General features: G+C 41.0%; 1 protein-coding gene across 3 annotated transcripts in view; it reads left to right on the top strand.

The window, feature by feature from the left end:
• Positions 1–15372, top strand: part of DOT1L (DOT1 like histone lysine methyltransferase) — a 228667-nt gene that overhangs the window by 115398 nt on the left and 97897 nt on the right. For all 3 annotated transcript variants that reach the window (XM_077475975.1, XM_077475976.1, XM_077475974.1), the window contains exons 7-9: positions 1194–1256; positions 8560–8615; positions 14810–14889. In XM_077475975.1, coding sequence (XP_077332101.1) covers positions 1194–1256; positions 8560–8615; positions 14810–14889 — 199 coding nt within the window. The remainder of the gene's footprint in view (positions 1–1193; positions 1257–8559; positions 8616–14809; positions 14890–15372) is intronic.

The following is a 15372-nucleotide window of genomic DNA, read 5'->3' as shown; positions in this document are numbered from 1 at the left end:
TTGTTTTGTTTAATAAATGTTTAAATGTAAGAAATTTTCTGTATCACTTATGAAGACTGCTTTCACACTGGAGCGGGCAGGCGTTGATGGTAAAACACAAGTTTAAGCGGCTCTTTACCATCATTTTAGCGGTGCTATTTGGCTGCTAGTGGGGCACATATAACCCAGCTAGCGGCCAAGGAAGAGGTTAAATGCGCCCATGAAGCACTACGGCCAAATCGCATTGCATGCGCTTCGGCAGTGGTGCCCATTCATATCAATGGGCAGGAGTGGTGGAGGAGCGGTATACACCACTCCAAACGTGCTGCTTGCAGGACTTTTTTTGTAAGCTCCTGCCAGCGCATCGCCTCAGTGTGAAAGCACTCTGTCTTTCACACAGACTGCAGGGGAGCCATTTTGCAGGCACTTTACAGGCGCTATTTTTAGCCCAAAAGCGCCTGAAAAACGCCCCAGTGGGAAAGGTGTGTTAGATCAAGGGTGATTAAAAAAAAAATAATAATAAAAAAGGAAATAAATAAATAAAATAAAATCGGCCTAACATACCGGCCCAAAAAAATCGGCATCATATAATCGGCTATCGGCCGCCATGATTTCTAAATATCGGCATCGACCAGAGAAAAACCCATATCGGTCGACCTCTAATTGACACACACGGCTCCTTTAAATCTTGACCGTAGGGTTATTACGCCACCTTCAGGAGAGGACTAGGCAGAATATTTAACACGTGTAAAAACAGCAATGCTTCATAGCTCCGCCCAGGGGTCGGTCCCTCTGGCTATAACCCCACAGCCTGCTTCCTGCAGCTAAGTTTTTTTCTGCCTAGTGATGGAGGACCTAGGCTACCTGAAGGGACCATTAGTCCTGGGAATTTTTGATCCTGTGATCTTCTAGCAACAGCCAGCTGGGTGGCAGGCCCTAGCTATGCGCTGGGTCAGCCAGGACATGCCCCTTCTGCTCCAGGGGCGGCCAGTGAGCTATATGCTTCTGGGGTATCCAGGAAGTTGTAGAAAGAGATGGCTGGCCAGATAGTGCTCACATGAAAGTAGAGCAAGCTTATGTTGAATTGCTGAAACCATAACCATAGAATTCCTTTTAAGGTTTGAGGGAGGCTTGCTTGTATGCTTGAAAACCTATAATAATGTTATTGACAATTGTGTTCAGTTTGTGACCTAAAAATTGTTGGTTTATTTTAGTCCATGGATAAAGAGTTTAGAAAATGGATGAAATGGTATGGGAAGAAGCATTCAGAATATACAGTAAGTGCACATGAATTTTGATTTTAAAGGGTAATCTGTACTCTTTTCAATGTCTTTTTCTAAAAGCGCTTGGTATGATATATAACCAATCTCTTCAATGTGTATATTATTGGTGATAAAGATCTCTGTTCCTCTTTCCCACCCCTAAACCTACTCTCTTGGGGTGTGTGTGTGTATGTATGCATGTATGTATATATTATATAATTTTATTTATTTTGATCCCCTGCTGATTTTGGCTTTTGTATGTTTGCCTACTGACAAATTATCAGTCTATAATTTTAATGGGTAGGTTTATTTTAACAGTAAGGGACAGAATCACAAAAAAAAGTTATAAATTGTAATTTTAATGCGTGAAATAAGTATTTGTTGCCTTATCAATCAGTAAGATTTCTTGCTCCCAGATATCTTCTATACAGGTAGCGAGCTGAGATCAGGAGCGCTCTTAAAGGGAGTACTAATCTATCCTTGTTACCTGTGTAAAAAAACACATGTCAACAGAAGCAATCGATCATATCCCAATCTCTCCATCAAGATCAAAGCTGTCCAAAGATTTCGGACAAGATTGTAGACCTACGCAAGGCTGGAATGGGCTATAAGACCATCTAATCAGCTTGGTTAGCGGGTGACAACAGTTGGTGCAATTATTTGCTAAGGGAAGAAACCCAAAATAACTGAAAGTCTCTCTGTCTGGGGCTTTATGCAATATCTCACCTCGTGGAGTTTCAATGATCATTAGAATGGTGAGGAATCATGCCAGAACTACATGGGAGAATCTTGCCAATGATCTCAAGGCAGCTGAGAGTCAGCAAGAAAAAAAATTGGTAATGTACTACACCATGAAGGACTGGGATCCTGCAGCGCCCGCAAGGTCTCCCTGCTCAAGAAAGCACATGTACAGGCCCGTCTGAAGTTTGCTAATGAACATCTGATTCTGAGAAGAACTGGGTAAAAGAGTTGTGGTCAGATGAGACCAAAATCGAGCTTTTTTGGCGTCAACTCAACTCGCCATGCTGCCTATGACCTCAAGGACGACAACCCCACCGTCAAACATGGAGGTTGAAACATAATGCTGTGGGGGGGTGTTTTTCTGCTAAGGGGACAGAGCAACCCCCCTTCCAAAAAATAGAGCACCAGCTGGCACTGCTCTAATCCTTAATGACTTGACGAGGATCTGCAAAGAGGCGTGGGACAAAATCCCTCCTAAAATGTGTTCAAACCTGGAGGCCAACTACAAGAAACTTCTGACCTCTGTTTTGCCAACAAGGGTTTTGCCACCAAGTACTAAGTCATGTTATGTGAAGGCATCGAATACTTATTTCACTCATTAAAATGAAAATGTGTTCTTCTGGATTTATATTTTGTTCTGTTCCTCACTGTTAAAATAAACCTACCATTAAAATTATAGACCTGATTCTTTGTCAGTGTGCAAATATACAAATTCAGCTCTGTGTGTGTGTGTGTGTGTGTGTTATATATATATATATATATATATATATATTTATCGCATCACGTCCAACCTATGTGTGTGATTATGTCAGTATTACATTGTATATCCCTGTATGTTGCGGTTGTTCAGGTGGTTATCTAATAGTTTCTTGAAACTATCAATGCCCCCCACTGAGGCCACCGCCTGAAGGGAATTCCACATCCTTGCCGCTCTTACATTAAAGAACCCTCTATGTAGTTTAAGGTTAAATCTAATTTCTTATTTTAATGAGTGGCCATAAATCAGGTTAAACTCCCTTTTGCGAAAAAGTTTTATCCCTCTTATGGAGTCACCAGTACGATATTTGTAAATTGAAATCATATCCCTTCTCAAGCGTCTCTTCTCCAGAGAGAATAAGTTCAGTGCTTGCAACCTTTCCTCATAACTAATATCCTCCAGTCCCTTTATTATCTTTGTTGCCCTTCTTTGTACTCCATTTCCAGTACATCCTTCCTGAGGACCGGTGCCCCGAACTGGACAGCATATTCTAGGTGCGGCTGGACCAGAGTATTATAAACTCTGCATGCTCCGGTGATGGTGCTACGCTTCTGAATATTAAACGGTGCAGTTAAAAAGTGGAGTTTACTAATGCTTTAATTTAAGCTGAATGCTCCCAAAATTAGGCACCATTTTATATCCATGTTTTAGGCACATTTTAGATGTTACTATTAAATGCTATGTAAATGCCCATTTTGCTGTAAACCTCACTGAAAGCATAAAGGACATTTTGTAAAAATCACCTAAAGTTTGCAAATGTGAGTGGGCCAGACGTAAAGTAAGTTTTTAGTTGGTACCCTTTTCAATTGGCAAATCACTGTTTATTAATTGCAACTTAACAAGGTTCAAACCCTTAAAGTTCATATAGGAAGTCTGTTAAATTGACAGAACTTTTTAACTAAAGACATACAAAATGTGTGGCTATTACTTCTGGGATGTCACGAGCATGGGACTCTGTTTCCCCTGGGCCTACATCATGACCTGCTATGGTGAGGGCATGCTGGCTGCCAGCAACTTAATAAGCAATGGCTCTCTGGGCATGATGATGCATATGGTGTTTTTTTTTTTGCTATGGTTTTGGCAGCTGACTGTTCCCAGCATTCAGGAAAGGACAGAAGTCTTCCTCCTCCTCCAAACTTGCTTCACCTCTTACCCTCTGCTGCATTGCTGCAGCAGAGATGAATTAAGAGGTTTTTGTTTTTCCCCAAAATCATACTTGCCTAGGTTGATGCAGCATCAGTCTGATATCTTTGCAATGGCAAACTTTAGTTTTGTTCTAATTTTTTATTTTTCTGGACAGCAAAGTCTTTTTAAACCCTCTACCAAACTTTAAGGCATTCACAGCCTCCTTTTTGAGGGTTTTGGAGAGCGCTTTTGATCATGGCTTGTTGACACGACACGTGTCAATAACAAAGAACACCAGGCCTAGGTATGTGAAGATTTATTATGGATTCCACTTGCATACAGCCTAGGGCAGTGGTGGCGAACCTTGGCACCCCGGATGTTTTGTAACTAAATTTACCATGGTGCTTGACTACACTGCAGAGTGCATGAGCATCATGGGAAATGTAGTTCCAAAACATCTGGGGTGCCAAGATTTGCCATCACTGGCCTAGGGGGTCTAATCATTGGTACTTGAGGGTCAATTCACGAAGATTTAAATACTGGCTAATAATTTGGGTTATGTTCCCGCATGCAGTAACAATTGTGCAAGTGTTCAAGTCAATATATCGGAGTTAAATATCGAATGTGGTATTCCATTTAGCGGTAATTGCAGCATTCGCTCATTCAGTAATTTACCGCATTGAGCTGGTTGCTAAGGAGTGTGCTGGGAAGCCGGCCACACTGTCCTTCACAGCTGATGACTCATCAGCTTTCAGTGGTTTTGTCCCAGTGCCCCCCATGTGAATAGGTACCATTCACCATCTCCTGATGTAAATCCACTGTTAATCACACCACTGCCATCGAAGGCTGGCTGACTATTGCAGGCTCCACCATCTGACATTTCTTATCTAGGTAAGGGGCAGGGCCACATCACTGGATGGCCCCAACCCCCTGGGACATCAGAGTGTTGCATGCTTGGTTGTTGATGTCCCAAAGGGGGCGAGGCCTGTAGGTAAGTACCTATATAAGAAATGTAGATGGCGTGATTGATGTTGGATTTACTTTGGTTACACAATTTTTTAATAAAAAAAATTTTGAAAAATGTGTATATATAATTTTTTTTAACTGCTTTTTTGTCTGAATGAGTAGGGGTGCAATGTACACTTAGTCACATGGGGGGTTCCAGATTTCAATCGCCCCGCTTCCCGGCCCGCTCCTTAGCAACCAGCTATTTGTCAAAAACAGCCCCCGACCCCCAGGCTGTTTTTGACAAATACCGCCAACAAAACCCTGGTGGTAATTATCGCATACTTTTTTACTCTCTGATCCGTTTGTAAATTGGACTTAGCATGGACTTCCACTTTAACACTAAAATCCCTGCATCTATAGCCACCAGCATTCTAAAGCACCATACACACTATATCAGATTTTCTGCAGATTTTTTTTGTCTTCAGATTTACCAAAACCATATAATACGAGGTCAAACCTTAGGAGTTTCAATTTGTATGCAATCAGGCAGGCCTTGCACTACATGGTTTTGGTAAATCTGAAAACAGAAATAAGCAGAAAATCTGATAGTGTGTATTGGGCTTCACACTAACCTATCCTATAGCCACCAGCATTCTAAAGGCCTGTACACACGATCAGACTTTTTGACAACAAATATGCAAATTAGCTGTTTTAAGGCAACATCCGACCGTGTGTATGCTCCATCGGACAAACATTTGCGGTTTTCATCTGACTTTTGTTGGCTGTGCGAACGGACAAACTTTTCGACAATACAAGTCCGATGGAGCAAAGTCGGATCGTGTGTACAGAAAACCTTCAGTCTTTACAAACACGCATGCTCAGAAGCAATGCAAAAGATCAGATAACAAAGCAGAAGCTGACCAAAGGTGACGTTGGAGAGCAGAAAAACCACATGATTTGGTGAAAATTGGCTGAAAAAGTTGGATCGCGTGTATGTTTAAGTTCAGGGCCAACGCCCTTCGTACAAAAGTCCACGGCAAAGTTTGTATGCAGTCCGATCGTGTGTATGAGGCTTTACACTAGCCTATCTAGTATGCATGCCTTTTCTGCTGGCAATCCGACCCAATCTCCAGCGTCGGAAGCTCTGCATTTGATACGTCTGATAAACAGCTGTGAAATGAAGTTGCGTCACCCATAGCGTTACTATGGGGCGGGCTTTCATTGTCGGCAGTGTTCTGGGCATCTGCCTTCACAGCGAAGCTGTGGCTGACAGCTTAGCATGGAATCGGGTTGGATCACCTGCAGAAAAGGTATGCATACTATTTATTTTATTTTTTTCCCTTTATAGGGCTAGTTAGGTGAGTAGCCACCAGAATTCTAACATAGATGCAGGGCGTTTTGGTTTCAGCATGGACTTTCACTGTAAGAACTTTTTATGCCATATTTACGTTTTTTTTTTTCTCTGTGAATTGGACTTGTTTACCCCATGCAATAATTTATGTGAATGAGTAACATACCGTTATCGCGTGCAGTGAACTTTAGCAGGGCCCAAACTAGGGGGGGCAGGGGTGCGCCACAGCTGATGCCAAACCACCTGCATCTGCTTCTCTACCTCCCGCTAGAGGACCATGCTTCTCTGGGGGGGATGCGCCAAACTGATTTTTTTTTTTTTTTTTTTGTTCTGGTTGAAAGAATGTCTATCGTTCAGTGGCGAAGCTAGTGAATTGACCCCTTAATATGGAACACGGAGTTTAATCTCATGGGTTTAAAGTGGCTAGTGTTCAAATGTTTGTCTTTTAACATCAGTTGAAAAAGTCAGGTTTCTGTGATGTGTACTTAATTTACACACACCATGCTGTTTCATTGTACCATCTTCAAACTTTAGTATACAGTCAGATCTTTGTGGTCAGCCCTGAGCACAGCACAATGGGTTGTGTGAAGATTGAAGCGTTTGGAGATAAGTTTTAAAGTTATCTCCAGTTTTTAGTGACGTTTAAATGGTTTGTTTTGGACCAAGCTGGTCCAAGAAGACTATTTACTTCAGTAAGACATGCAAGCGGCTCTCTGCTCTGTATGGACTGTATGTAGCCTCAGCTATATAGTGTTCAATGATGTGTTCTGGCAGGGGAATAGGAACTTCCCCCTTCCATATCCAGAACAAAATTGAATCTGGCAGTGCTGCCTTGTGCTACTATATACAGGTTTATTTCAGACAGATGTAGTAACCTGTGCTGCTGCAAGAAGGGTTACAGATCCTCTTGTCTGCTTTTAGAGAGGGCAGGGACTGTGTAGTCTCTGTCTGCACCACCCTGCTCCTCTGTGCACAGTCAGAACCCTGTCTCTCTTGTCCAACGTTGTCGGTTAACAGTGGGAGGAACTGCCTGACGACCCTGATTAGGAACCACAACACTTATTTTTAATGGGATTAAGTGCTATCTGCACTGGGTGGATTTAAGCGTCCCCATTAACTTTATAGTGAGATGACTTCAAAAAAAATTAAATAAAATTTCTCAGAGCCAGTGCAGTTTTCTTTTTAAATTGTATTCCCAATAACTGAAGTGCTCCTTAATAAAAAATCACCAAATGCTGACTCAGAATGTGTATATGCACATCAATGCTCTTAAATTATACAATTTATATATCATGTGCAGTAAACAAATGAAAAGATGAAAACTGTCCCATATGTCATCCGATCTGGTTGTAAGTGTCTAGAAAAAAACAGCCACTACAGTGCCTCCCAATAAAGGTAAATCTTTCACAGTATTGAATATCTTCCACCATAGACTACCACCAAAGAATATCGCCCATGTGCCGGATTGTGTGTCCTAATCACATAGGCATCAGAACTGCTGCTGATCTGTTACTTATGTGGTTAAGAGTTTCTGACCCCCTTGATTATTTTAAGGGGTCCAGCGCATTAGAGAAGGAGCAACCTGATTGGGCAAGTGGGTGATAGTCTTTACTGGTAGTTTCTGGTGGAGGATTTCTGACACTGTGGAAAATTTACCTTTGTTACATTGTATCATTTATGAGCATTGTTGTGCCTATGCACCTCAGCATTTGGTATTTTTTTTTTTTTTTTTTTTTTTAATGTAGGAGCGCGTCACTGTTGGGTTTACATTTGAGACTAGTGTGGTGTTTACACTGTGGAGTGATTGTTGCTCTTTGACATTTTTTGTATTCATTTACTAATATTTTTCTCAAGTTTACCTAATTTTGAGAAAATAACATAGGCGTCATGTAAAGTCTGCTCTGTGGTTCCTTCAACCTGATGCTGCATCACTACTGAGTACCATAAGAATATAGCAGCTGGCAGGAGGAACCAAAGAGCATTGCTACAAACTATACAGCACACTTGGAAGTGTTGGCTATGAGTGCCATCTATAGCTCTTCAAAAGATTGAAAATGTAACATGTTGCATTTTAGATGTATTAATTTTTTTTTATTTTTTTTTACTTTAACAGGGTGCCATGTTTTATTTTCGCTTGCCTTGGTGACATTTTCAACCTTTTTCATTTGTCTTTTTACCAGTGCAAGGCCACGGCTTAGAAAGCATAGCACATTATGGGTATTGTGTTACTAACTTATGTTGCAAGGATACACAATGTTATCGTTGAGCGCCTAATTCTCCAATTGCTCTTCTTACAACTTTGTGATTATAGTATGGTTTACCAATTCTTCCATCTTTTTTTAGTCAAATTTTGACTTTCCTAAAAAGCTATTAATGGTTGTTGGTCCTATATTTAGCTGGAACGTGGAGACTTCCTGTCCGAAGAGTGGAGGGAGAGGATAGCCAACACAAGGTGCCTGTCAGCATTTTATTTCTAACATTTTAGGATGTGGAAGTTGGTTATACTTAACTTTGTGACACCTGTGATTTATTTTCCATGAATTATCTGTCCCGTATATTGCACATAAGGGGTCATTCACACGGCCATAAATAAAATGGTTTTTCCATCGGCACAGCTTTTTTTTTATTTTTATTTTTCTAGGGATCTGAACACAGTTCTTTTGTATTTCATCTGCCAATGCATAACATGTGTTAAGATCAATAAAACTTCACTGCGCTCAGATCTGTAAAATTCATATCTGGTGTTAATAATGTGTAAATGCATCATTTAAATCTTCCCTTTCAAAAACATAAGAGGTGGTTTACATACATTAATACATGTGCTTGGTTGCATATAAATGCATGCTCTTTTTTGACCATACTTGCATCTTTTACCCAGGATCTTTCTGCCAGCAAGATCTTGTGTTTGATTAGTAACTTTTATGGCCATGTGCATGAAGTCTAAGGGCCCATTCACATTTTTATGAACTGTTGTAGAGTGTTTGTGTGTTGCATTAGGGCAAGCCTATTATGGAAATCTGACATGACATTTTTTAAAACTTTCCATGTGTATCACAATCCATGGTTTTTGTGGCGTGCTGGTATACTTCCCACTACTGTAATAATGCATTGGGGTGCCATTGAAAATGAATTGTGCTCCAATGCATTAGTTATCTTGCTTGGCTGTAATGTACAGTAAAATTTGTATTTTACCACGTTGCCATAACACACAATGTGCATGGGCCTTAAATGTGCTTCATTTTCCCTCTTACACAGTGCATCCAGAAAGTATAAACAGCATTTAAATTTTTCCACATTTTGTGATGTTACAGCCTTATCCCAAAATGGATTAAATTCCCCAAAATTCTACAAACAATACTGACATATTGACAATGTGGAAGAATTGTTGTTGAACTGAAAAAAAATGAAAAAAAATTGCATTGACTTAAAGCGGGGTTCCACCCTAAAGTGGAACTTCCGCTGATCGGAACCCTCCCCCCCTCCGGTGTCACAATTGGCACCTTTCAGAGGGGAGGGGGGTGGAGATACCTGTCAAAGACAAGTATTTACACGCACTTCCGGGCATAGACTCCCGTGGGAGTCTATACCTCTTCCTGTCCTGCCGCGCTGTCTGCCGGGACACACACGACAATTCCTATTGCGCTGCGCGACTCGCGCATGCGCAGTAGGGAACCGGGAAGTGAAGCTGATTCGCTTCGCTTCACTTCCTGATTACCTTACCTAGAATGGTGGCGGCAGCAGCCGAGAGCCGAGCGATCGATCGGCCTCGGCTGCCGGCATCGCTGGGACCCGGGACAGGTGAGTGTCCATTTATTAAACGTCAGCAGCTGTAGTATTTATAGCTGCTGGCTTTTAATATTTTTTTTTGTAGGTGGAATCCCTCTTTAAAGAGGAAGTAAACCTTGATGGATTTTACTTCCTCTTTATTTACCTGCAAAGGTAAAGCATAATGGGCTACTATGCATAGCAGCCCATTATGTGTCACTTAACTGAAAACGAAGCCTGCAATGTCACCGCTGTCCCCACTAGCAGTGAACGTCCATCTTCACCCCTCTTCCTTCCGGGACCGCAAGTCACAGCATGACCCCCTTTAGGATTGGCACGATCTGCTGTTTATAAAGTGCACATGCGCCATAGATATCAGTGCACAACTTTATTGTAAATATCTTATATAGACTTAATATAGGCTTACCTGTAGGGCTGGGGGAAAAAAATCTATTTTCAGAAAATCTTTTTTTTTTCTGCGGAGCTACGGGCTGGAGTTTTTAGGCAACTAGGCCGAAGCTGCGAACTCTGCTAAAAAATTCCTGCCCGCAGCTCCTCAGGACCGTCACGGTGTCCATAAAAAAAAAAAAAAAAAAAAAAACTTTGAATCGTGATCGGTTGTGTTTTTTTTAAAAAAATTTTTGATCACCGCCCAGCTCTACTTACCTGTAGGTAAAAGTGGTTGTACAGGGTGTACAACCACTTTAAGTATTTAGCCTTTGCTCAGTACTTTGTTGAAGCACCTTTGGCACCAATTGCAGCCTCAAGCCTTTTTGAGTATGATGCTACAACCTTGACACATCTGGTTTTGGGCAGTTTCTCCCATTCTTTGCAGGACTTCTCAAGCTCCATCAGGTATGATAGGGAGTATCGGTGCATAGTCATTTTCATTTTCTGGAGCTCTCCCCAGAGATGTTCAATCTGGTTAAAGTCTTGGACATTCGAGGATATTCACGTAGTTGTTCCTCCTTTGTTATCTTGGCTGTGTGCTTAGGGTCTTTGACCTGTTGGAAGATGAACCTTCGCCCTGGTCTAAGGTCCAGAGCGCTCTGGAGCAGTTTTTCATCAAGGATGTCTCTAAATTGCTGCATTAATCTGTTCCACAATCCTGACTAGTCTCCCAGTTTCTGCCGCTGAAAAGACATGTCACTTGCCATTCAGGCCAAAGAGTTTAATCTTTTTCGTCAGTCTTTCAGCTGCCTTTTTAGTAAACTCCAGACGGGCTGTCATGTTCCTCTTCTTTTTTTTTTTTTTTTTTTTTTTTTTTTTTTTAAACTGAGGAGTAGCTTCTGTCTGGCAGTTCTATCATACAGGCCTGATGGGTGGAATGCTGTAGAGATGGTTTTACTTCTGGAAGGTTCATCTCTCTCCACAGAGAAATGTTGGAGCTCTGTCAGATTTGCCATGGGGTTCTCTGTCACTTCCCTGACTAAGGCCCTTTCCGATTGCTCAGTTTGGCCAGAGGTACCGCTCTAGGAAGAGTCCTGGTGGTTCCAAACCTCCATTTATGGATGATGGAGGCCAATGTGCTTATTGGAACCTTCAATGCTGCAGAAATTTTTCTGTATTCTTTCCCAGATCTGGGAATAGAAGCAATCCTGTCTTGGAGGTCTTCAGACAATTCCTTGGACTTCAGGGCTTGGTTTGTGCTCTGATCAGCACTGTTAACTGTATGACCTTTATATATACAGGTGTATGCCTTTCCAAATCATGTCCAATCAACTGAATTTACCACAGGTGGACTCCAGTCAAGTTGAAGAAACATTTAGTCCTCTTTCACACGGCTGATCCCTTCAGGTCTGCCCATCAGTTTTTCAGGCGGACCTGAATGGATGCTCCATAGGGGTCTATGGTGCGTCGGATGTCAGCGGTGACATGACCACTGACATCCGACCCGCTCCGATCCGAAATAGTGTGACGGAGGAAAAACCTACTTTTCCATCCATCATCAGATCGGGTGACAACAGACAATGCGGTTCGTCCTCATCTGATCCCCCATAGGGGAGAGCGGCACTCTGCCAGGTCCGTCCCTTCGCAGTGTGTAAAGACGGACCTGTCCTCTGTCTGCTCAGCTGGGATCGAGGAAGCAATCCCCGCTGAGCAAGTGGATATCGACGGGGCAGATCATCACTGATCCGCCCCGTGTGAAAGGACCCTTAAAGGATGATCTGTGGAAACAGGATGCACCTGAGCTCAATTTTAAGTGTCATGGCAAAGGCTGTGAATGCTTATGCACGTATGATTTTTTAAATTTATTTTTTAGTACCTTTGCAAAGGTTTCAAACAAACTTCTTTCATGTTGTCGTTGTGGGGTATTGTTTCTAGATCTTTGAGGAAAATAATTTAATCCCTTTTGGAGTAATAAAACTGTAACATAACTAAATGTGGAAAAAGTGAAGCGCCGTGAATACTTTCTGGATGCACTGTATGTAAGTATGTTCTTTTGTTTTAAATTTTGAATGTTTATGAGCCAGAATTTAATGCAAGCCAGTGTACTTCTGTAGCTATCCATTTTGTCTGTATAGTTAAAAACATGTTTTAAAGTGTACCTATTCCCAGATTATAGCTAAATACTAAACTTTTTTTTTTTTTTGGGTGGCGGGGAGAGACTCAGGTCTTCCACTACTCTTATTGAATAAACTTGTTTTGGTTCTAGCTTTACTTTTTAAAGTGGTTGTAAATCTAAGACATGAAATATGAACAAAGCATATGCCTGTATAGTGTGTACTTGTCTCAATTAAGAGCACAAAGTGTCATTCCTTTCTGGTGTTTTGTAGAGCTGCACGATTAATCGTGATCACGATTCAACCCTCCTCACAATCTCTATGCAGAATTTCCCGATGCATTCATGTAACAAGTGTAGAGTTCTCTGCTCACTCAGCTGTCAAAAGAAAGTTTTTCACAACATTGTCCCTGCTGGTAGATAACTATAAAAATTGTAACTGTTCATTCTTAGATCAAAAGAATCAACTTCGGTCTGTAGATGAGGGAAGTTTCACCACTTGGATGAAACTTTTTTTCTGACAAAATTATAATTTTTTCTAGAAAATTATGCCGAACCCCCAAATGTTTTTTTAGATATAGATGTATATATTCTTTAGCAGAGACCCTGGGGAATAAAATGGAGACTGTTACGCCGTGAGAATAGTGATCTTTATTCTAAGCCAAAAATATTGGGAGTCTCATTTTAGTGCTTTTTCCTCTTTCAGCAGGAATCACTTCAGATTTTTTTCTCTTGGTGCCAAGAAAACTTAACGGCTGACAGCCTCAGCTCTGTTCCTCTGTGAAGGAGGGTGTGTCCCTTCCCTCCAATCAGCTCTCAGAGCTCTTTCACTAAGCTATGTATAGTGTAATTTCAGCTCTCTGCCCCCTCTTTCTGACAGTTCAGGCAAGCTTTATAAATGTAGCACTTTGAATAGGAACGAGAAGTTGGCAGATAAACAGGTACTGATTTGTTTCATCTCTGTATCACCTGAGGCCATTCTCTTCACTGGGTATATATAAGGTTTTACAACCACTTTAAACCGTTTATTGTGATGCCACCTCAGCTCTTGTTTTAGTACCACTTCTGCCAAACAAACTCTCTGCAACTGCATGCATTGGATGTGGTTACAGGGTGTTTGTGGTGCTTCCCCATTTACTGTAATGGTCCGCTAGTCTTAAGGTCTAAAAGAGCTTTAGATCAAGACATCCCTTACCCCTCTAGCAGTTTTAAAGAAGATTTCTAGGTATGGCATTTTTGACACAATTACATTGGTCTTGCTTTGGACCAAGATAACTATGCATATACTGTACCAGTGATATCCACCCCCAATATGCATATGTGTTATATGCATAGTTTACATCTGTGCTTGACCAATGTAACTATAAAATGCCATACCTCAAATTCTTTAATATATAGTTATAGTTTTCGCACATCTTCAAAGATCACAACAAAGACTCTACAGTCCAGTCTCAGTTTCTAGCTGAGAGGGCTGCTGATCTGCCATAATCTGTACTGATTGTGGGGGGGGGGGGGGGGGAGATTTCAATGTCTGTTGTGAGATTTGAGAATGAATTTCTCTACATTGCTTATACTGTAGATGGAGAGGTGTCTTTGGGCTTGGTATCAAAGGGCTCTTACTACTTTTTCAGAATATGTAAATTTGGTGTGTATGATCTGGGCACCGGTTCACTTTAATGATTTTGAGTATTTGTGTAAAGTTTACACAAATCTCATATACCTCAGTCATATGGATAATTACATGTACAAAAAGTAAATGTAGAAATTTTTAAGGCACAACTTTTGCTGAAACATTTTTAGATATACATGTGAAGTGTTTTTGTTGCTGTGGGTATCACTGTGTGGGGGTTTTCCCCTCTCTTCCCTGTCCCTGTGACAACCAGCAGAAGATATGGAGGAGCTGTTTTCACTAGGACAGGAAGGCATATTTTATTTACCTCCCTTATAGGTTTTATCCTATCCCTTTTACTGTAAGTTTTTTGCTTCTGTCTATGCCCCAACTGTATCAGACTTGAAGACAGAAAGCAATATACAATCTTCAGAGACCTTATCCGTTATCAAACCTTATAAAAATAAAAAATGGCTGCACCTGGCTCTAAAAATAGATAATTTATAATATTATGGCTAAGTATTTTGGTAGCAATCTGCATGACTAGTGAAATATTTGACTTCTCCAGCATACTTGTCTTTTCTTGCAACCTGTCATTTTCAAATGAAGTTATGTAATTTATGCAAAACTTAAGTACTGACCAGTATAATGCTTTGTTGATGCCTAAAAATGCTTTGCAACTTTTTTTTCACTCTTAACGAAGAACCTGTAGTTGGTTAGACAAAAGCATCATGGTATTTCCAAAAGTAACATTACTGTTATCTTGCAGTGTTATTTTTGTGAATAATTTTGCCTTTGGTCCTGAGGTCGACCACCAGCTAAAGGAGAGATTTGCCAACATGAAGGAAGGTAATGTATTGATCTAAACCTCTTCACAGTGAAGAACATCTTCTTATGTTTTGGTATGTCTTGCAGGATGTAGAGCATGCAGCTGTTAGATTATGGTTTAGCGGTGTGTTGGTATTAAAGTAGAAACAGCACAGTTTGTTTTTTCAGTCTTTGTGTTTGCTTTATATGGTAATATGTAAATGCACTTTCCATGTAATGCTCATTTTTATAGGACTGTTAGGTAATAATGCTCTATGTAGGGAAGTAGATCCAGTTAAAGTTCACTTCTGTCTGCCTTCTCCTGCCCCACTCCAGATGGTTTCTTAACTACATGCTGCAGTCCATCACAATGTTGTCATCCTGTGGTTGAAATCCTCTTTAAGTTGGCTGTGCCTTGCAATCAAAACCCATAAACTTTTGTAGGAGCATCTCCAACTTCAGGAGATGGCCTTATCAAGTCTGTAGGGATTGACTATGCAGCCACAACCAGCTTCCACAATCTAG

Source organism: Lithobates pipiens, unplaced genomic scaffold, assembly GCF_037356315.1.
Source record: "Lithobates pipiens isolate NorthernLeopardFrog02 unplaced genomic scaffold, aLitPip1_a1.2 Scaffold_13, whole genome shotgun sequence".
NCBI classification, from domain to species: Eukaryota; Metazoa; Chordata; class Amphibia; order Anura; family Ranidae; genus Lithobates; species Lithobates pipiens.
Note: the sequence above shows the minus strand (reverse complement) of the source record. Positions and strands in the feature narration are given on the sequence as shown.